The sequence below is a fragment of the Metarhizium acridum genome, assembly GCF_019434415.1.
Source record: "Metarhizium acridum strain ARSEF 324 chromosome Unknown scaffold_1, whole genome shotgun sequence".
Taxonomy (NCBI): Eukaryota; Fungi; Ascomycota; class Sordariomycetes; order Hypocreales; family Clavicipitaceae; genus Metarhizium; species Metarhizium acridum.
In genome coordinates this window covers 3189566-3210589 of record NW_027094015.1, presented here as the reverse complement: position 1 = coordinate 3210589, position 21024 = coordinate 3189566, and the positions used below count along the sequence as shown (strand labels likewise).

At 50.5% G+C, this 21024-nt stretch overlaps 3 protein-coding genes across 4 annotated transcripts; 2 read left to right on the top strand and 1 right to left on the bottom strand.

Annotated features, from left to right (window-relative positions):
- Positions 1 to 1351: 1351 nt before the first annotated feature.
- Positions 1352 to 2510, top strand: CHS7 (Chitin synthase, class 7; the record flags this gene model as incomplete). The annotated part of the gene is made up of 2 exons (XM_007809760.2): positions 1352 to 2164; positions 2319 to 2510. The coding sequence occupies 2 exons, from the start codon at positions 1352 to 1354 to the stop codon at positions 2508 to 2510; spliced, it is 1005 nt and encodes a 334-aa protein (XP_007807951.2).
- Positions 2511 to 11035: 8525 nt separating this feature from the next.
- On the top strand, positions 11036 to 16477 carry J3458_000951 (uncharacterized protein). Of its 2 annotated transcripts, XM_066116435.1 has the most exons (4): positions 11036 to 11720; positions 11782 to 12564; positions 12643 to 15349; positions 15407 to 16477. In XM_066116435.1, exons 3-4 carry the CDS (start codon positions 12750 to 12752, stop codon positions 15492 to 15494), a joined length of 2688 nt encoding a protein of 895 aa, XP_065978317.1. In that variant the 5' UTR covers positions 11036 to 11720; positions 11782 to 12564; positions 12643 to 12749; the 3' UTR covers positions 15495 to 16477. The 2 variants fall into 2 exon arrangements, with proteins under 2 accessions (XP_065978317.1, XP_065978318.1); XM_066116436.1 differs by having other exon boundaries at positions 11036 to 12564; positions 12643 to 16425.
- A 1214-nt stretch (positions 16478 to 17691) lies between these two features.
- On the bottom strand, positions 17692 to 20720 carry DPB11 (protein kinase activating protein dpb11). The gene is made up of 2 exons (XM_007809758.2): positions 20452 to 20720; positions 17692 to 20362 (listed from the first exon to the last, which is right to left on the bottom strand). Exons 1-2 carry the CDS (start codon positions 20554 to 20556, stop codon positions 17900 to 17902), a joined length of 2568 nt encoding a protein of 855 aa, XP_007807949.2. The 5' UTR covers positions 20557 to 20720; the 3' UTR covers positions 17692 to 17899.
- Positions 20721 to 21024: the final 304 nt, after the last annotated feature.

The window sequence follows — 21024 nt, the reverse complement described above, 5'->3', positions numbered from 1 at the left end:
ATTCTCCGTTTAATAAGATCTGATTGGGGTCAAATTAAACCCGTGAGAGTCTATCTCGGCACTGCACGCCCTGAAGGGTGTATTCAATGTTCCTTGTGACTCAGCAAATGGAACAGATGCGGCTGGGTCTAAACTGGCTACCGGGTTATTTTAGGGACGGAACACGGACAGAGTCACATCCTGTAATGGACTGTTTAAAGAAGTAAAGGCAACGACGGAGCTTCACATCGTCAATTCGGAGTGCCTCGTAGTTACTTATGCGTACCTTGGTACGTTAGGTATTACTGGGTACTTGGGTTGGACATGTTTACGAGGATTTACGATCAGCATTGTTTTTAGTGGACATTGAAGGGGGCAACGGGCAATATTGACCAACCAGAGACCGGCAAACACCCAAAACACCTCCCTTCTCACTCACTACCCAATACTCAAGGGGCCATGTAATATGGTGGGGGGCTTCGCTGTGTCAGTCGCAACAACAGCTGGGTAGTACCACAGCCACTGCCGCGAGACCACCCCCGACTCTCTCTCCGCCACCCTGGACTTAGGACCACCTTCATTTCTGCCTCCTCCATCTTCCCTCGACCTGATCTCTCATCGCTAGTCGCATCCCAGCGAAGAGCAAAAGCTCTGTTTGACTCAGCCGCTCGCTCTTCTAGTTGGTTCCCGATTTCTCGATATCTACGCTCTTTTTTACGTCCTTGGCTTTCTGGCTTCGCAACGTCTGGCCAACAAGCGTATACAGAGACTTACGACATTTTCAAACCACGGCCACATACCTTTGGAACCTGGAGGGGACGATTTTGTTGTTCAGTTTGTCCTCAAGCAGCGCGGAGAGATTCGTTCCAGCCATAACTCGCCGTTTCACATCAGACAACTGTCTCTCAACCGTGCATTAGCGATTGCAACTCACATAGTCCTTATCTTGTGCGCCCCTTTCTCGATCGTCTAGCACGCATCTTTCGATCCATCAACGGATATTTCTCGCCTCAAAAACACGAATTGAAAATAGCCAAAAGACTGCGAATCGTTGTATTTGGACCATCACCTTCTTGAGACTCTCCCAAGGAGAGGCACATCGATAGGACAGCAGACCGACTGCTCGATATCGCTCTGGTGTCGAACGACAAAGCTGCAGAGACTCTGGTCCAAAAATTATTCTGCAGGAAGCATCATCCGCCGCTCGATCTGAACCTCAATTCTCCCAAGATCGTATAGTCCCGAACAGCCACATCGGACCGTAATAACGGGCCTTCCTGATCGGACTCACGAAGTACCTTGCACTTTGTCACTCGAATATTCTGTCTTGATATAGGCGTCTTGTGAGGGAGAAAGCACGAAAACCGACAAGATGTCTGGTTTTGGTGACTTCACCTCAATCTGTGAGAATGCGCCACTTCCTCTTTGCGCCAACGTTGGGCCTACCCTCCCGGCGACAAATCATGTCGGCATCGAACCCGATTGCTATGCTCGCAATATCGCTTTGGCCAACACCATCATTTTTGAAGGTGCCGCATCTGCTATGCACATCGTGGCACTGATAATGACGATCGTGATGATTCTCCATGTTCGTAGCAAGTTCACGGCGGTTGGTCGAAAGGAGATTCTATCGTTCTTCTACATCTATATGCTTTTGACCTTCATCTCGCTGGTTGTTGATGCTGGCGTGGTTCCGCCAGCTAGTGGGCCATTCCCCTACTTTGTCAGCATACAGAATGGTTTGAGCAATGCACTGATGACATGCTTGCTTATCAACGGGTTTGTGGGATTCCAGCTATATGAGGATGGCACACCTCTCTCGGTTTGGATGATGCGAATCTGCTCTCTGGTTGCTTTTGCCATCAGCTTCCTTGTTTCTCTTGCTACTTTCAAAGGATGGGCGGGCCTGAATCCGACCAACACGGTGGGCCTGTTTGTCGTTCTCTATCTGTTGAACGCTATTGAGCTGTTCATCTATGTAGGCATGCAGGTCATCTTGGTAACTAGAACCTTGCAGGACCGTTGGCCACTTGGCGACATTGCCTTTGGTGTCTTCTTCTTCGTGGCTGGGCAAGTTATCCTCTATGCCTTTAGCAGCAAAATCTGCACAGCTGTGAGCCATTATCTGGACGGCCTCTTTTTTGCAACAGTCTGCAACCTTCTTGCTGTTATGATGGTATATAAGGTATGGGCCCCCGCCCCTCTCCCCGACACTAGAAACGGATATAGCCACTTGGCCAACATTTGCTGTCCCCTCACGGGTGGGATGTTGTTTACCCGGTGGGGGCTTTGGCAAAAGTGTGACAGACGTAGAAGATATTGACTGACTCATCTGGTAGTACTGGGACTCAATTACCAAGGAGGATCTGGAATTCTCCGTGGGGACACGCATGAACAACTGGGAAGTCAAGGAGCTTTTGCCAGAAGACGAGCGCAGAGCAACTGTCTATGCGGACGATCCGTATGGCCACACCAGCAGCTACGACCCCCCGTACTCGCCAACTGCGCACCGTTACTCTACCAAATACTGAGTGATAAATGATGGTCCATCTATATGGACTACTGATAACAAGCGGAGTTGCAAACCTGAACTTTGTTGGCGCATATTTTGATCCGTCATGTTGAACGGAATGAGTGCTTCTACTAATTCACCCCTCACGGCTGAGTGGTCTTGCGGATTATGTTGTTGGTTCTATGTTGTAATGATTTGTACTTTTTTTTTACCCCTCTTTGTTATTAATTTTTCTTTTTGTGAGTCGTTATATTTGGACTTGGCATTAGCGCTGTGAGTATTATAGGACATGTCAACCGGTAGCGACTGGATACTGCACCATGACTGGCTCAAGAGCAAACAACGGGTGTTAAGCGGCTAGGGACGGGCAGAGAGCCCATGGCGATTATGGAAGTGGGCTCTCTTTCTTTCTTTCTTTCCCCCTTTCTTTTTTTTATAGATCCTGCAACACTTGCCCATGGGATATGACACATGGGCACTGGCGTTGTGAAGGCAAAAGGGTTGTAAGACGTAAAATACTACATCTGTTACGAAACAGACACACACTCCATATCGATGTCGGAGATTGTGTTGGACGGGGCCCTAAATCCGTTGTGTCGTCGGGCTCAGTTGGTCAATGTTTTCCCAAGTTCTCTTTGTGCCCAGTGCCATTCAGGCCGCTCCGTGCTGCTGTACTGTTTTGCACTTTCTCTCCTCGAAAGTTTCTTCTCCTCGGAAGTTTGCAATTTCCGCGGATGCCGCGCAATGTTGGCCAGAAGCCGACTGCATGTGCGGTGCTAAAGCGGGAAGCAAAGGACAGGGAACCACGGGGAACAGCGGAACAGGGGAAAGGGCTCAGCAAAAGACGTTGGACAAAGGAATGCTCAAGTGTTCAGTCTGACACTTGGCCTTTGGCAGTCTTTGTACAAGACATGACTGGGTAGCTGGTTGCCGGGCACGGAGTACCTGCGAAGCGAGGCGGGTACCTGGCACCTGAGTATTTGTGACGGATAAAGTCCTTGTCTCGGGGGGATGGGATTTAAGTGAAGCTCTGGGGTGGCACATTGACCTGATGGAACTGTAGTTGAGCAGAGCAGAGCAGAGCAAAGCAGAACACGGCATGGCGTGGCATGAGCATGCAACGGTGCTCTCTCTTCTACACCCTCCCTCAGTCATGGGTGGCCTCCACTGGATTGGACAGTGGGAGTGCACAGGCGAGCAAGACGAGGTAGGAAACGACAAAGGGAAAAGGAACAACAAAGGCAGTCATCCTATCTATGCCTTGGAGGCAGCGAAGGCTCCAATGAGGTATCTCCCAAGGATTAGGGCCAATTAAGCAGTTTTGATTGACTGGTACTTTTATCATCACTTTGATCCCACCAAAAAAAGAAGTATTAATAATTCGATTACAGGGTTCTGCCGGGGAGTTCCAGGGCCTTGTGGAGAGAGATACCTCACTGGATCCTTCGCTGCCTCTTAGGGATTTGATAGAACACAAGAGTACGGAGTACTCCATGCACCTTCGGCTGTGCCGGGAAGAGAGGGGGGGGGGGGGGGGGGGGGGGGCAACGCACCAGAGATGATAGAATCTTGGGTGACGGATATAGCGCGCTTGCATTTGACCCATGCTTTTTCACTGCAATGCATTGGTACGGACGGTACTTATACGGAGTACCTACCCAGGTACTTTACATCGTAGTAGGGTGAGCATTTGGTAATGGCTGGTGACAAGTATTTTGAGTCTAGCTTTGGGCAGGTTCGTATAGGCCAATGGGAGGACAGCATCGACGTCAAGCCTCCGTATTTTCGTCCAGGAAGCGTCGAGTCCTGACTTCTGATTTGGTTCCGGCTGTGCGGTTCAGTCCGTTCAGTCCCAACCTCTGTCTGCCCTTGGTGCGCCAAGGCGTACGTCTCTGGTTCCGGCCCTACCCAGAGTGCCAAGGGATGGCAGCCTGGGCAACCTGCCTAGGTGGGTAGCCAACACCAGAAAAGGGCCTTGTTGACGTTCTGGACGGAGGATGCACGGGGAAATGGGGGAACGGGGATAGGGGTGCTTCCAAACATCGATGGGCGACGCAGCATTGAAGCTGGCTGCGGGCCTTGGGCTTTTGCTTCCATGCCCTGGTACTTACTATGCAGCCAACGCCAAAGGTCCCTTTGCAAGACTCTGTCACAACTAACTTGTCACAGTATTTGCTGCAGAGCCACAAACGCCGGCCTGCGAGTGGTGGACGGCTCCCGACAGATTGGTTCTGCCGCCTCTGGAATCAAATTTCGCAGCATCAAAGGAGGGGGTGATGCGTTTTTGTGATTTCCCCCCCGTCATTGTACCGAGTACGTGACTAGGCATGCCACAAGCCGCCAATTTGCATGGCTGAGGAACAAACAGCAGCAATTAAACACGGAATTAGGACGGCCAAAGGGTGCCGGGGGGTGCTTGGGGTAATTTGAAGAGTATGACGGCATGGCAAGTGGGAAACCGGATTCTGACCTCGAGTTCAGGCAGACGAGACCAGGAAGAAGACGACCTAGCAATGGTGAGCGACGACGGAACCTCAAGCATCAATGACCCGAGAACAAAAAAAAGAGCCAAAAACCACAACCCGCACGGAGCCAAACGAGATAGTGTCATGAAAGAAGCGAGACTTGTATTTTGTAGTTGAAATCCGCTACTGTTTGGAAACAACGCGGCCATGTCGACCGCAGCAGCATCATGGCGTGGTCCGCAGTAGCCTGGTTTGGTTGGTTGCTAGTCCAGACCAGCACGCGTACCCAAATATGGACAGACCCGCTCAGGCTCCATACCTAGTACTAGCAAGGGAGATCCGACACACAAATCCACTTCAAAGTCATTGCAAATCGAGGAATGATGCTCACCTGAGCGAAGTAGACAAAAGGCGACGGGTGATCGGGGGCATGGTTGAACCAGACGAGACCGAATGAGGGGGCGCTGAAACAATTCCCGGGCTGGGTAAAGAAGAATTCTGGACGCATCATCCCAAGACGAGGGGTTAAAAGAACAAAGGGCCAAAAAGCGATCGTCGCTTGTTGAAGAAAAAGGTGCAACACCGTGTCTCATACTGTAGCAGCTGTAGTATATGCTGATGTAACAAACATGCTGCGAGCGTGGGCAATCCAGCCCTCCCCCCCCCCTTCTTCATCGTCTTTCTTTCTTTCCAAGGGTTCCATTGTATCTATCACGTCGTTCGCGTTGTTTTGTTTCTGAGCTCAGGCCCTTTTCTGAGTAGACTTGCTGGGGCGTGAGGGTAGATGAGGCAAGTAAGAGACGCGAAGACAAAGGCGAGGGGCCGAATGCGGAAACTGTGTGAAAGAAGACAAAGACGTCAACATCACGGCCGCATTTACGGGTGCATTACTCGGGGCTGAAGTGTATTGGCGAGCCCTGGTGTAGGGGCGACCACGATAGTCCCGGTTGCTATAGGCGGCATTATGCTCATGACACGGTCATTGTAAGTCATTCTGGGCGTTAGCAGGAGCATAGTGTAATAGAACCCACCACTAAGAAAATAGTACTAGTTACATAGTCCACGGTACTAGTAGTGATTTGGCACAGATATAGAGCAATATAGATTTGCTGACCCCGTATCATCCCCCCCTCCCGGGTGCGGTGGATGACAGTTGTGGCAAGCATCCAGGATTTCCAGGGGCTTTGACCACCTTGACCACTTTGACATCCGAGACCATACGTATTTGCAAATCTGGCCAGCATTCGGCCCCAGCGTCAGCAATACGCGATTAGCGCAAGATTCAAAGGGAGCGGAAGTGTAGGCCAGGACCGCGTGTCGGTCTCTTCGTTGTCTATAACCCAGCATGCGTCTTCCAAGATTGCATGTCGGCGTGGTGGCCATATTGTGGTGTTGTAAAGCCATCCAATATTTGATTGAAAGGAGAGCCGTCAACTCCATTTAAAAGCTGTGGTAGGTGAAGAGTACTCCGTATCGGCCGTCTTATTCGGTTGTGTAACTGTGACCAACTCTTGCAGGAGGATATTGAGGGTTCTTAGCACGGCAGGTCTGTGGCACCGTGACTCGATCTCTCAGTCATTATGTACGCTTGACTTCGTAACCTATATTATCCACTCAACACACCAGAAGAAGGAGGGCTGTAGCATTGCTCCACAGCTGGACTAGAAATTAATTAAGGTAAAAAAAAAGGTGGAACGGGTATCGTAGGTCGCATTCATGTAACTACCTAGGTTCCTAGGTACCTACCTAGGTAGGCACCTAGTACTCCGTAGTAGCAATGCAAATTGCAGCATCCATAACTCCGTGGAAGTCTGAATTCCGTACTGTGGCCTTCCTTCACATGACGCCATGCACCTAGATAACGGCGGTGATGGAAATGCCGTTGGCAATTGGCTTGATAATGCTACCACCTAGGCGACCATGCTTATGGAGGCAACATAGACGAAAAGACTTTGTCGATTCGTGCCGCGCGGTGGGGGGGGAAGGGTAATTGAGACAAGAATAGGTCCGCTACTCCGTAATGTGCCTGTAGTCCAAGATGCAATAATACTCTGGCTTGAGGTCGTGGCCAAGAGCGAGGAGTGAGGAGGCAGTGAAGTGTGAGGCGTCAAGAATTCAACCCTGCCGACGTTGCTTCACACCAGATCGCATACTCTTGCTCGCTCCTGCCCTGGATGTTGCGGTGATTGGATCTGCTGACCCGAAACATGAAGCCGTAAGCATTGAGGCGCCTGCCCGGGCAGGAACCAACCGGCCAGGCCTTCTGACTGGCACTTGCCTCGGGCCACCGTCATGGAGCTAAAGATTTTTTTGTTCATCGTATCCAATGACATGGATGGGGTCAATGTTTGACTACTAAGTACACAATATTAACGTTCACGGACGAACGAACACATGGCATTATTAAATAGCTACGCATCAACAAGCTAGTTTCGCCCACTTGATTCCTCCAGACATTTCCGTCGCGAGAGCGTGGCTGCGCCAACAGCTCAAGCGTAGGTATTGCGTGGGCCACGAGCTCCACCTCCCTTGGGTTGGGTACTTGCTCGTTATGTCATGAGTGAACATATATTAATAGTGCTCCTACGAGAGTCTATCATTGGACGACGATTGCAACTATGAGCTGGTCCAGGCGGTATGGGGTCGCCAGCCTACAAATATCATGCGGCATTATCGTCGACAAGGTTCGTTGTGACGTGTGCTATTGCCCGGCAAACCACATTCCAACATTCAACATCGACGCGAGAGAACGTCACAGCATTCTCCAGAGGATACCAACAGTTCAAGTGTGCGCAGGACATTGTACGAACGGATGCCGTAATACCTGCCTCTCTGGGTAGGTACCTAGGTACTTGGGAAGCCATGGGCCAACAACTACGGAGTAACTGGTGTGCCATTGCCGATCTGGCATGGGTGACGCATTTTCTTGGATATGCTTTGAAACTCTTGCTTGAAAAAAATCAAAAAAATTGTACTAGTATTGATAATGTAAACTCACCAACAAGGGTCAACCTGATCATGTGAAGTGCAAGCGTGGCACAGCACCCACCGCAACTTTCTGAGCAGGCGAGATGCATCAATGTCTTCATCACTCGGCCGGCTCGCATAGAGGCATGATGGCTGCCCCGGCCGGGCTTAAATATGCGCCGCCGAGAGCAGGATCTCGGGGCAACAACTATGTTTGCTCGCACGTGAGGAGCCTTCCCGTTTCACAAAGGAAAGTTGAAAACGTTTGTTAGCCAGCCGGCATTGCGGCATGCCGTGCGTTGCATCTCATGTTGGCATGGCGGCAACCAGCCAATGCACGGCGGTGGCGTGGCCCTGCGTTGTTGGGATCGCCGAGTTGAAGGAAAGGAAAGGAAAGGACAGGAGGCTCAAGGACAAAGCAAAGATGCAGAGCAGACCACCATTGCAGTACCAAGGTAGTCATGACAAAGCAGACTTGAGTCTTGACGGCAAGTGCAGGCGTCAGGACGTACGCCCACACAGAATAGGAAATGGCCGAGGACCATCAAATCTGCCCATCTGTCCATCTGTCGCAACGGTTCGCATAATTTGCGAAATGATGGTGGCGAGTTGACATGTCTCTCGCAATCATTATAGCGTTCTATCTTGCCATACGGAACTGCAACATGCAGATTTATTAGTACGAGGCTACGGAGTAATCATCCCCTCTGGTGTGCGAAGGCTCCAAGCAGGTCGCGTGGACCCACAATATCCCGGCTATGATTAGTGACCTCAAGCGACATAATAGTGGCTTAGATCTAGTGATATATTGATGTAGCTTTTTGTAACTTAAATGCTTATAGTAACCTGTATTATAGTGGAATTTAAGTGTGGAATAAAGTACCTTTTATTTTACGGCTCTTGATTGGCGTATTATCCCCGTAGATACATGACTGGAGCCTTCGCACACCAGAGGGGATAGACTCTTTGCAACATCAGTGCGTAGCTACTACGAGACCCTGGCTTCATGCCAGCATGACAAAAGACAAAGAGCAACGTTGGATTGAACTCAGTACTCCGCCATAGCACTCCGTAGATGCTGTCACTACACGCTCCGTGCAACACATACATGCATACATGTGCGGAGTACGTGGGAGGGAACTGCTTTTGCAAAGAAGAGAGAGAGAGAGAAAAAAAAATTAAACAGGGGGAGGGGGTGGCATTATCACTAGTATGCATACCGGCGTGGGCCTCAACTTGATAGGGAAAAACTTGCTGAATATTATATCATTATAGCCCATGCACCAAGCAGCGGCAAATTAAACCAAGGCTGAAGCATAGTCCCATTCAAGACATTTGCGCACACACAACCTAGCCCGAAAGAGCTTGGCTGATGTTGATGGTGTGGACAGGCAAGTCCACGACAAGGGTAGTCAAGAGAGACAAGACATTCAAATGGGAGTGTGCTTTATAATGACAGAGCCTTATATAATTGCATTATAGTAGTACTCGGTAGTACATGTTTTTTTTGTTCCCTCCTTCCGCAGGGAGATAAGGAGCCGAAGAGACGAAACATACGGGAAATTAAAGCATAAGCCAAGACCGGAGAGCCAGTTTCGAACAGAGCCCTAGACTGACGCATCTCCATGCTACTAGCTGAATAGCATGTGTTTACGACACCAACGGGTGCATAATAGCCCAGGCTGGCGACTGCAACATAGATGCCACACTGCAGTGTGACAAGATGGTGGTCGGGTCGGAGGCGCCTCGTTCCCAGACGTTATCTTGAACCATGTGAGCATTTGTCAAGTCCTACCAATCAACAATACGGCAGCTACTCTGCTCCGTGCTGAGTGTATGCATAGTGCGATATTCTCAAGTCGAATGAAGGCGCATAATGTGGCCAAAGCGGCCACTCTAATTGATATTTGCAGAGCAAGCAAAGGAAGGGAGAGGGAGCAATAGCCATAATGTGATATGCTTAAAGTGTAACCAAGGGAAACACCCTAGGCCTTGTCCCAGTCGCAGGCCACATGCAGTTAAGGTTGTAGGGTTTATCATATGAGAACAAGTCCATGTAGTTACATACCTGGGTACTTGATTGAGGACCATACCTAATCTACGTATATGCGCGGCGTTTCTGGCGTTCCGAGTTTTCCCCCAGGCCAATGCCCAACATTCAATGTTGGCGGCCGACCCGAGGAAAAACAAGAACTGTGTGATGTTGAATCCACCCCCCCGTGCAAGAGCTAAAAGAAGTGCACACTATTAGCCATCATAGGATGAGAGCTTTAGAGAAAGAACCAAGTCTAGGGCGTCCGGGACACGCCCCTCTTTTCACTGGTCTCTGCTTCCCTCCCTCCGGAGACGTACGTTTCTGGTCGGTCGTTTTTCTCGTCATTGAACCTCTTTGAGCTGGGAACTTTCGAACCTAGTACCGGAGTACTCCGCGACCTTTTTTGATAATCGGTACTTCATGATGGCATTTCTGCTTTACGCGCATCCCTGGTCGGCGTGCAAATGCCAACATGTGCACTTGAGCATGTACCCCCTTACGTGCAAATACCGTACCTAACACCTCCCAGATACTTGTGCTCTATACTTGGATCAGTCGATAGCTCGCATCCATTTTTTGCCCGCATTTTCTAACACTGCGAGTTCTTTGAATGCTCGTTCGCCGCGCATTGGACAATCCTCTGCCAAAGGGTCGTTGTCCTCTCTTTTTTTCCCCCTCCCTTTCCAGCATCGACCATTCAAGCATTCGACTATATTGCTTGGCGTCCCGTCAAACGGTGATAGCCAAAGGTGTTTTCCCAAAGTTGGCAAGTTCCTCGACCGGTTTGTCGGGCATGTTAGGGTGCTGGGTACTTAAGTACCTAGTAGTAAAAGAGCTTCCAACCCAGACTTTAGGTAACCAATACCAGGGAGGTACTTTTCCGGGGGAGATACGGAGTATCCAAAATAATAATTTTTAGCCAAGGTACTTAAGTAGGTATCTAGTAAAGTACCTGGGTACTTGCAATACCTGGAGCTAAATTGAGTAGCGCCTCTAAGCTCTAAGGCTTCGAGTCGAGTCAAGTCAAACCTTCAGTTCCTTGTCTCACTTACTTGAGTACATACTCCCTTGCTTGCGCGCTCGCCCTCACTCCCCAACTCATCCAATCCGTTTGCTTTCTTCCCTTCTTATTTTCCCCTTCTTTCCCGCATTCGAGTTTCCACGTTTTCCCTATTCATAGCCACACGCGTGGACACACACACCACACGCACACACACACATATGCACGCACAAACACAAAGGGCCGTGTTTTGCAGTCGTTGCGCAGCCCAGTCTCCATTTCTCCATTCTGCATTCTCCATTCTCCATTCCCCATTTCTTGGGCGTGCAAGGCCGAACCCCCAGTGCCACAGCTGTGTCTTATCAGCCCAGCCTCAGCACACTACCTGATCCATCGACCACCATCGATGTGGCCGTGGGATGCCAGCTCAAGGTTCAAGTTCGCGAAACATTGCTTGAGGCATAATCCGCATGGCAGCCACCTCCTTCGCAGCCTACAATTCCTTCGTTTGGCATGCAGAGGCTCCATTCCAACCTTCCAAAAACTGACACCTCGGGGAGATTGCGGAAATTTTACCCGCTGCCATAAACCCAAGACATTGCCTCTGGGACACACGCCGGTTTTGACCATTATTTTATCCCTATGCGGCGGCTTTGTTCACACCACCCTCAACGCCCTCAGTTTTCTTAGGACCGTCGGGAACCCAGCTGGGGCCATTGGGACCATCGGGAACCACCTTGGCATCTCTGCTTCTACTTCACTGTCAGCTTTCAACGCTTTCACGACTTCACACAACCTATGACCCTTGGGCTGACTAGCACAGTCCGTCGTTTCCGTTTGATCTAAACAGACAGCCAGCTCCCTACTTTTTCTTTCAGTCTCTCGTCAACCACCCCCCTCCTCTCCGTCGCCCGCAAGACTCCACCCTCTGTCCTTTATTACTTTCCATATTTCTACTCGTTGCCACCTCCTCTTCCCTTCTTTGTGTCCGTGGCTGTTAGCCATCTCCCTACATCAATTTCGCTGTTCTTGTTTGATCAGCCCTATAGGCTGTGTTGACTTTGATTGGAATCCTTGGTTTGGCTTCGCTAATACCACAATCAAGTTGCGTGGTCTTGAGACAGGACCGAGACCCTGTTTCCTATTATATTAATTATCGGCGGGTCTCAAAGCCAAGGCAGAAGCTCATTACGGTCACGTTCGATCAGAGCTTCTGAATGGGTATTTGGCTCATCAAACTACAGCCCGCCGATGACCAGCGTATTTATACTCTGGAAGGAAAATAAAACACGCACCAAGATCGCGGATCAACAAAACGAGCTTCAAGCTCTCTGGTTGCCAGCCGCTTACCCCTACTCGGTTCGGTGTCAGCTTGCAAGGTGTACGACGGATCGAGTCGACCCACCTAGACTTCGCCACAGGGACCGACAAGGGATTGGAAACTCAGCAAAGTGGAATGTTATAACCGAAGCTTCGTGGCTACAGGTCCCAAAGTTCCAAAAGTTGTCCCTTTATAGTTCTGGTTCATGGCGGCATGCGCCATTCTCCTGGCCGAGACGTACGAGAGTCGATCTATCGGCTACCAGGGAATCTATTGCCAAAAAGGGTACGTGCAACTATAGCCAACTATATGTAACACCTCCGAGGAAGAATGCCTCTAACAGCGTAACGCTACGCCAAGCAGCACAGTTTAAAACGTCCTACTGCCAGGGCCGTTTGAGGCCCACAAGTTTCTCGTTTTGGTGATAATAAAAGAGCGCTGGGGCAACCTGTGTTCTTGTATACATCAAAATGGAAGTGGTTGATTTGCTCCCTGCTGAGGAACAGCGGTCAGTTTGGGATGAAACGGAGCGTAACTTTTGGCTTAAGTTTGACAATGAGAACGATGCCAACCATGGCAAGTCCGAACAGAGGTTTAAAATTAGGGAGGCAGAGACGAGAGCCAATCTTGATACGTTAACGGTAAAGAGAACACAACTCACAGAAAGACAGGACCGCCTTCTTAAGGAGCTGACGCAAGTCGAAGAAGAGCTTGCTCGAGTTGTGGAAGAATGTGACGACAAGGCCACGAAGTTGAATATTCTAGAACAAGAATACCGCCAAAGCGAACACGACAGACTAGAGCAACGTAATAAAATCGCTAAGAGCATGGAAAGATTCTTCAGGATCAAACGAGGGGAGGATCCTGATGCGCCATCTGAACGGGACAGGGATCATTGGCGTGAAGTACTTAGAAATAGTACACGATCCCGAGACGAGGGACATGATGCCGCCCGCGCCGAAGCTCTGGAGCAGGCCAATGAAGCGGCAAGGTCGACGCAAGCTCTGACTCCCATCAAATCCGCACTCGCTCCGCCGGTCACACAGAGGTCATCAAACGTGCTTGTCAATATTGTCGATGCGGATGGCCATGTGATTGGTCCTGTTGAGAGGACTGATCCATGGAATCAATGGGTTGAAGCTATTCAAGACTTGCCTATAAAACAACAGGTCAGGATCCGTCGGGGACGCAAGTTCACCTCGGATCACTTGGCTACTATCTATGACCGCTCGGAGGCCAAAGGAGTCAAGTGGCTGGCGTGTATGATTCAGGCTACAGGGGAGATTCAACCACGACGTTGCCACTCTTGCGATAAAAACCAAGGTGCCTTTGATGACTGCATTGTTCTAGGTGGACCACTATTCCAAAAGTGTGGCAATTGCGAATGGAATCGCCAAGGGTGCCATATGCCTGCACCTTATAAATCTGCAAACAGAGGACCCAGACACGAGCAAATGCAGTCTCATGACGTTGGTAAAGAACCAGAGCAACTGGCATTCCGGATGTCGCCAGCGGACCAGTCTCGCCAAACACTTCGACCGTATCCCAGCCGGGAGGCAGGAATACCACGATCGTCCAGTCGTTTGAATGGGAGCCCAATGCTGCCCGAGCCAATTCAGATGCCGACCCCAAGGGAAAGCCGAGAGCATCCGTTTTCTAGCTTTAAGAACCACCTCGCTTCAAGTGGCTTCACTCCCGCAAATTATCGAAGTCGGCCGCCTTCTCGAGACATCCCGACGCCCTCTGTGCAGTCAGTTGAAAATTCCCCACAGCCAACGAGGCAGCATCTCCCATCATCCGACGAGATAACAAGAAGTAATTTGATTCTCAAACACAATGGCACCGTTTACACCTTCCCCGAGTGCGTTGAAGGCGTCCCTCTTGTGAAGATTGACGAAAACCACCCTTATTGGGATCCGCGTTGGCCTCCTGTACGATCAATTATTGAACCACAGCTTCAGCTCTGGCGTGAAAAATATGACGAATCTGTAGAGAGGAAGGCCAAAGGCGAAGGGGGTTCTTCAAAATTTCAGAACGGACGTCAGGTAAACAGAGGCCACAAAATCTTGGAATTCCTAGAAGAGGGTGAGATTAGCCCCTACCAGCTATTGTCGAAACAGTATACGCATACCGGAAAGGGAACCATCACCGCTTACGATACGTTATTTCGGATGTGCGAAACACTCGGGGAACTGGCCAAATATCGACTTGACATCTCCCCAGTCGACTGGCTGCGCCATCGTTTGCATGAGCTCATTGTGGAAAAGGGCGCAAATTTCAATTATTCCAAAATCATGCACGATTTCTATCATGATCCAAAGCTCGCCGCTCTGCGTTCTAAGAACGGATTTAAGAGTATAGGGCGCCCATCGGGCTACAAAGCCGGCCAAATCGCGCGGAGCGACAACAACAGCACACCTCAAGGTGGCATGAAGAAGAGGAAGAGCATGCATTCCCAAACAGACACACCCCGGGAGACGCCGTCGTCTAGTCACTCCCCATCCTTGGCCCAGGAAGATTACAATCGTTCTCCTCTTGCCAGCAATGCAGCTCCGTATTCGACCGACAATTCGTTTAATGCGCCACCAATTCAAAAACGCCTGAAGCCGCTTTCTCCTGTGTCCACCCATCCAAACGACGAATTCTACACGGATGGCATTTCAGATACAGACTCTTGGAGCGGTGCTCCGATTCAAACGCTGGATTGGCGTATTTACCAATTGAAGACCAGACTATTTACAAGCTCCACGGAGGTAACGCAGTACTGGCATTGGAAAGAGGACAGACGCCTCTTTGAGCATCAGGTCCTCAAGGACACGGACCCGATTAGTTGGGGCATCCTCCGATCTCCAATTGACTTCGACATCCCGCTGGATGATATTACACGGGTCGATTGGAACATAGATGCCCTGCAGGTGCATTTTGTAATGAGTCCATTCGGTTCCAGGGTCTCCAAGCAAGATGGACAACCCACAGGCGACGTCATGGCAGCATTCAAACGGGAGAGTACGATGCGTCGATTCCTCAACTACTGTCGCCAGCGCCGGTTAAAGCTGGTGAAGGTCACTGCGTAAGCCTCGGATTCCGTCCTCCTATGTCGCTGCTCTCACTAACCTTGGTCGTCTAGAGATGAAATCGAACAACGGTGGGGCAACATGCAATCGGAGAAACTGCCCAATACGGATGAAGAGGCCAGCCCAGCATTCAGGGAATAGCTTTCCCGTTCCTGGGACTAGTGCCGGCATATTTCACTGCAACTAATATTCACATGATTCTTTTGCTGTCGACAAAATTTTGCTTTGTAAATGATAACTAATTTCCTTGCCGACTCTTTCTTTCTTACTTGAGACTTCATTTTCTGAAGGCATACACGACAGGTTCCAGCGCGCCTCCCCCCCCTTTTTTTTTTTTACCGCCCTTTTGCTTTCCCTAGTGCACCGCAGTGTTATGGGTGGACGAAGCGGCGTCAAAGTAATGGCGAAGAAGATACAAGTATCTCTGCTGCTATGAGTTTCCTAGCATGGACGCACTCCCTGGCGTACCATGTCTCTAGTCTTGGATGCCTTCTACCATGAAGGCTTTTTAATACAATCGTGCAGCAATGTACTGGAGCATTTGCACGAACGAACCACAGTATTTTATACCCCTGTTATGTATCTGGACGGTGTTTGGCACATTTCTTTTCTAGACTTGCAGCAGTTCACACATGCATTATGAGATGCATTTATGTTTTACGTATTACCATCAGACAGAGACAGAGCATACTGGTCATTGGATTTGGTTTGCGGTGGCACATTTCTCGCCGGCGTTTTGGTCTCGGAACTGGTACAGTACACATGCTGGTGTACCCAAGGAAAAGTACGTGTTGGCGTCATTTGCACATGGTCGACTGGACCTTGGAGACAATGTAGGAAACTTCTTGTTCTAGTGGATGGCCCTGTTTTGGGTCATAGGTACGGAGTAATGGAAGCTAGGTGTCGCGCATTTTAGCTGTCTCGGATAGCTTTCGCGAAGTCAAATGAATTAGTTTGTTGGTCAGGGCTTGTTTGCGGTATTATCTGCTCCACGCCCCTGTCCACTGGGGTATAGACTAGCTGCATGTAATTAACTGTTTCCAAGCCAACGAATGGTGTTGTATTTAGCCAAATTATGAGTTAAATTGTACTCCGGAATGGTAAGGTGACACTGGGAATCGTGGACAAGCACGCCCAGCGGGCGATGGACTAGTGCGCGCGCACAGCGCCACATATAACTACAGTTTGCGGGTATCAAGTATTCGACTACCCGGTGGCGTTGATTGACTCCAAAGAGGTCTGGTCGATTACTTATGAATCTTCCACTGTAGTACGGAGTACTAGTATCTTCTGTTTAGGCACAGGCCCGCATATCATGTCAGGCCGAAGCGAAGGGACTGAAGTTGACCCAGGAGTAGGCTTTTTTTTTTTTTTTTTTTTTTTTTTGTTTCTGTACCGCGTTCATCAGCTACCTACCTACTTAAGTACCCTACTACTTGACCCATCCGGGGGCCCCGGAGGTGTCTACTCGTAGTGGCCATAGTATACGATACGATGTAGTTTACCGAGATTGGAGGTAGTACTCTCCCAGTCACCCTGTCGAGTGAGATACAAAAGACCAGTGGAAAGTATAATCTTTACTACACAGTAAGAAATATACCCTAGAGTGGAAATAGTCCTCATACACGGGGCTATCGGGACGATACTAAGGGGGCGATAAATCATTCATGGGGATGATGCTTACAGGCGGGTCGTGCTATTCGCGCTGCCAACCCTAGCTATTCGTGCTACTACCGCTCGATTTGGCCTAGTGGCTAACTGCCCACACCCCACCTTACATTTTCGCATACACCCACATGGTCACGCCCGCCTTTTAAAAATTTAATTGGTATTTAATTTAAATCTATTTTTTTTTTTAATGACACGAGCGCTGCTAGGGCTTAAATCGCTTAAAAACGCGATTTCCGGTGTTTTTTTGATGAATGTGTACACATTCACGGGCCGTTGATTATTCCGCTGCCGCCGTGCGGCGTGGGCGCTGCCCGGGCTCCCAAGGGGTCATCCACTGTGTTTGAGGGATAATTCCCTTAATTTCCGGCGACCCTGATACTGCTGCTTGCTTTGTAGCCTGTTTACCTGCTGGTCGAGTTTATGTGTGATTTACAGCGTTTCTTGACCGCCCACGCGACCGTATTATGAGTCTTCTTCGTCGTTGCGTCTTGAATCGTATTTTCGTGATAACTAAATCCCTTATTACCAGGGTAATGTATGTGAAATTATATGGCGGGGCGTGGTAGGTCAGGGTGTAGGCCCAAAATTAAGGTGGGGCATTAGCACGAATAGCTACTTAAGTAGGGTTGGTAGCACGAATAGCACGACTCCAGGCAGGCCGCTTGATGTTTTCCTAAACGGGGAGCGTGTCGTTGGCCCGTCTTGGTGGCTGGTTCGTCGGGAAGATCACATACTACGTGATGCTGCTGAGGGCTTGCAATTGGCAATCAAATATAGATTCGGAGACTCGCTATTATACGTCTATACTCCAAGTCCCGTGCGCGCGCACATATTCAAGACATTAGCTCCGCCATAAAAAGGTCATTATCCATTTCTCATCGCTTCCGTAGTGATCTTTCTCCCACGGTTACACTGTTCTGCCCAGTAGAGAGGGTTGGTTCATCCCTGCCCATCATTCTATTCATCAATGCGGCCTTGACCTGCTGTGCTTCTGGATCCGCATACTGCAGCTGTGTAGAGGGGGGCTGGGTGTCTTGTTTGTCCATGTCGTCGTCGTCGTCATCGGTGACGGCAGCGACGGTAGCCCTCAGACTATCTGTTAGTTGGCGAGGGGGCGGTCCGCTGCCGTCTATGCTTGCTGCGCTGCTGCCGTTGGAGGCATTGCTGATGGCGCGGCCGAGGAGCTGACGACGGCGAGGGCGGGGAGGGCCTTGGGCATGGGAGGTGCCATCAACGGGGGATGGGACGGCAGCTGAGTCGATGAGGCTGGATAGTTTGGTTGAGAGTGCCTGTCGCTCGGCGGCCCGGGCTTGCTGTTTGGCTGCTCGTTCCTGGTCTTGATGTGCGGTAGTTTCGTGGCTATTTCGTCGGTATAAAGGGTCATGGTCATCTGGGGGCGGAGCAGATGGCCTGCGGGCAGATATGCTTGGTTTCGAGGTGAGGTCACTCGGGTACGGGTCCGACTTCGTACGAGGTATAGGGACTGTGTGCTTTGGTGGTGATGGGGACTTGTTGAGTCTCGCACAAGACACTTCCGCTAATGGTGCATCATCGTCCTTGGCGGACGTGTCGACCGCTTGGCTTCGTGCGGTGAAGAAGTCTGCTGAAGTTGTGGACTCGAGTCGAGGTATGCCCCTGGCAGGAGCTGGGATTTGGCGGGCAGCGCTCTGCTTCTCACCCGAGTCTTGTTCAAAGGCGCTGGTATCGAACCCGCTCATGATCTTTGGTCTGGATGAAGCTGGTCTTGTGGTGACATTCTTGGCGGCAGGGGGTGATTGTGTAGTGTTGTTGCCCTTTGCCTTTGGAGGCTGTGACTGACGTTTGATTTCTGTTGGCGCCGGAGCCGTCTGAGCTGAATATCGGTCTCGAATCTCTGAAAAGATATAGAGGCTCGGCGGCACCTTGAACCCAGTCGAAATGCATTCCCACAACCAATCTACCGACACAACGGGAACCCCCCACTCTAGTGCAAACTTCAGCTTCTCTTTGCGCATTGCCTTCAAAGACCTGCAAACCAAAACGTCGGTTGTCCGCCTAAACTCCTCTTCGAACTTGGCTCCTAACTGAGTAATACTTCGCGCAACTTGGTTTAGTTCCAACCCTGTAAAGGCTGCGCTGCACACGACGAGGCCTGAGAACGAAGGTATCGGGAATAGGGGGAACGGCCGGCCCAGTACGTGCTCGCTTGGAGAGAAGAATTGCTTGTTATGCAAGCATCTCTCAATGTAGAACTCGGTAACAATCTCTATGTTGTCATGGGGTACATTGGGGTGCGATTCAGGCTGTGATGTCTGAGGCACGACAAGAAAACGATGTGAGTGCTCTGTCGGGCGGTGGGTTGCCGCCTCTCGAAGTGACGAAGCCACGGAACCCCCCAGCGTAGCAATGGTATCTTCGAGCACAGTTTGCCGCTTCTCGCTGAATCCGTCAATGGCGAATACACAGTTTGCAAACACACCATTGTCATGCTGGGATGGGAGTTGGTGGTGCTGGTGGTGCTGGTGAGGCTGCTGAATAGTAGGTTCGGGAGTTGCTTGCTGGCGTGGCTGCTGCTCCGAATCGGCTTGCTCGTTACCAAACGAGTACTCTCTTGAGGCGGAGCGGCCTAGGATGTCGCCCCAGAGATTGTTCCTTTGTGAGTTGAGTTTCATGCTGGCGGTTTTGCGCAGCTTCCTCGCCCCTCTCTCAATGGCACCATTCGTGTTTGACGAAGCCGACCTGGATCTTTTGCCAAGTGATGCGCGCCTCGGGTCCTCTTTGTTCCAAGCACCGACGCCTTGCTCCTCGACTGGGAGCAACGGATCGAACTTGGCTTCCTCCAGAATGAGTCCACGCTGTATACTTTGGTCCAGCCAGCCGAGTGTGACCGTGTACACCCCCCAAGACTTGGCTGCGGTGAACTTCTTGCCTTCAGGCTTGCTGACCACAAGATGAGTACATCTTCTCGTCAAGTCGGCGGTATATTGCCCGCCATTGGCGGTAATCTTTGCGGCAATTTCGTCGCGCTGGTCTCCAAAGCCTGTCGAGCATATCAGCAGTGGTTGGCGACCAGTTGCCGCTCCCCCGTGCGGCGACGCCGTGTCTGTGCCACATTTCTCCAGCGCTTTGAGCCGGTGTTCGTTTTCCAGAGCCATGAAGTCAATCTCCTCGTCTTTTTTCCATAGTTCTGTGACGGCTTCTATCCACATGGCATCCATGGCTTTGATATCGGGTCGCTCGCGAGCAACATGGCGGTACTTTGGTGTATCATAGTCGCCGACGATGAGATGGGTCACGTCCGGGGTGAGATCGTATTTGTGAATGCCACCAAGCTCAGAGACCTTTTGAGCAATGTCTGTCTATATGTAGGGCGAAAAACAAGAGTGTCAGCAGCGCTGGTGGGCATCGTAGTCGGGCCTGTGTCGTTGAAGCAACAAATCAAACCTACTCTTTGGTCTGGCGGAATGCTCGTGCAGCACACAATGACATCCTTTAGCGGCTCTGACGGATCAATTGAATATCTCTCATCGTCTGCAGACCGCGAAGATTCCATAACGGCTTAGTGGCCGTATATACGCCGGTGATGTATCGCGCCGAGGAAGGGAAGCGAAGGCCATTTGATGCCAGACTGGAGTGCTGCACCACGAGGTTTTGGTGTAGCTGAGGCGAAAGTGTGTCTGTGGATTGGTGGGACTGGACTGGACGCGTCGAGTTGGACCAGACCGCGTTTACACGGCGCTGTACGTAGTATGTCAACTACTTCAAGTACCTACTTAAGTAGGTACTTACTGAATGTCACGAGGGTACGACACCTGCAGGCAGCGCTGTGTGGAGCACTCTTGGTACTCCCTCGCCCCTCTGCCACATGCATGGAGTATGGAGTACTACGTAGTCCACCAGACCTACCGTTGAGTACGGAGTACTCCGTACAGTACAATATTCCATGCTTGCAATATTATTATACTGCCGCCGCCTCTTGCCGCGCCTTCAGCCACACTCACGACAACGGCCCAGAGGCGCC

Bases quoted from the DNA above. Each gene is read 5' to 3' on its own strand.
- J3458_000951 (XM_066116435.1), top strand. From the start codon at position 12,750: ATGGAAGTGGTTGATTTGCTCCCTGCTGAGGAACAGCGGTCAGTTTGG. The intron at 15,350-15,406 runs GTAAGCCTCGGA...TTGGTCGTCTAG, and splicing joins AAGCTGGTGAAGGTCACTGC to AGATGAAATCGAACAACGGT.
- DPB11 (XM_007809758.2), bottom strand. From the start codon at position 20,556: ATGGAATCTTCGCGGTCTGCAGACGATGAGAGATATTCAATTGATCCG. The intron at 20,363-20,451 runs GTAGGTTTGATT...CCCTACATATAG, and splicing joins GCATTCCGCCAGACCAAAGA to ACAGACATTGCTCAAAAGGT.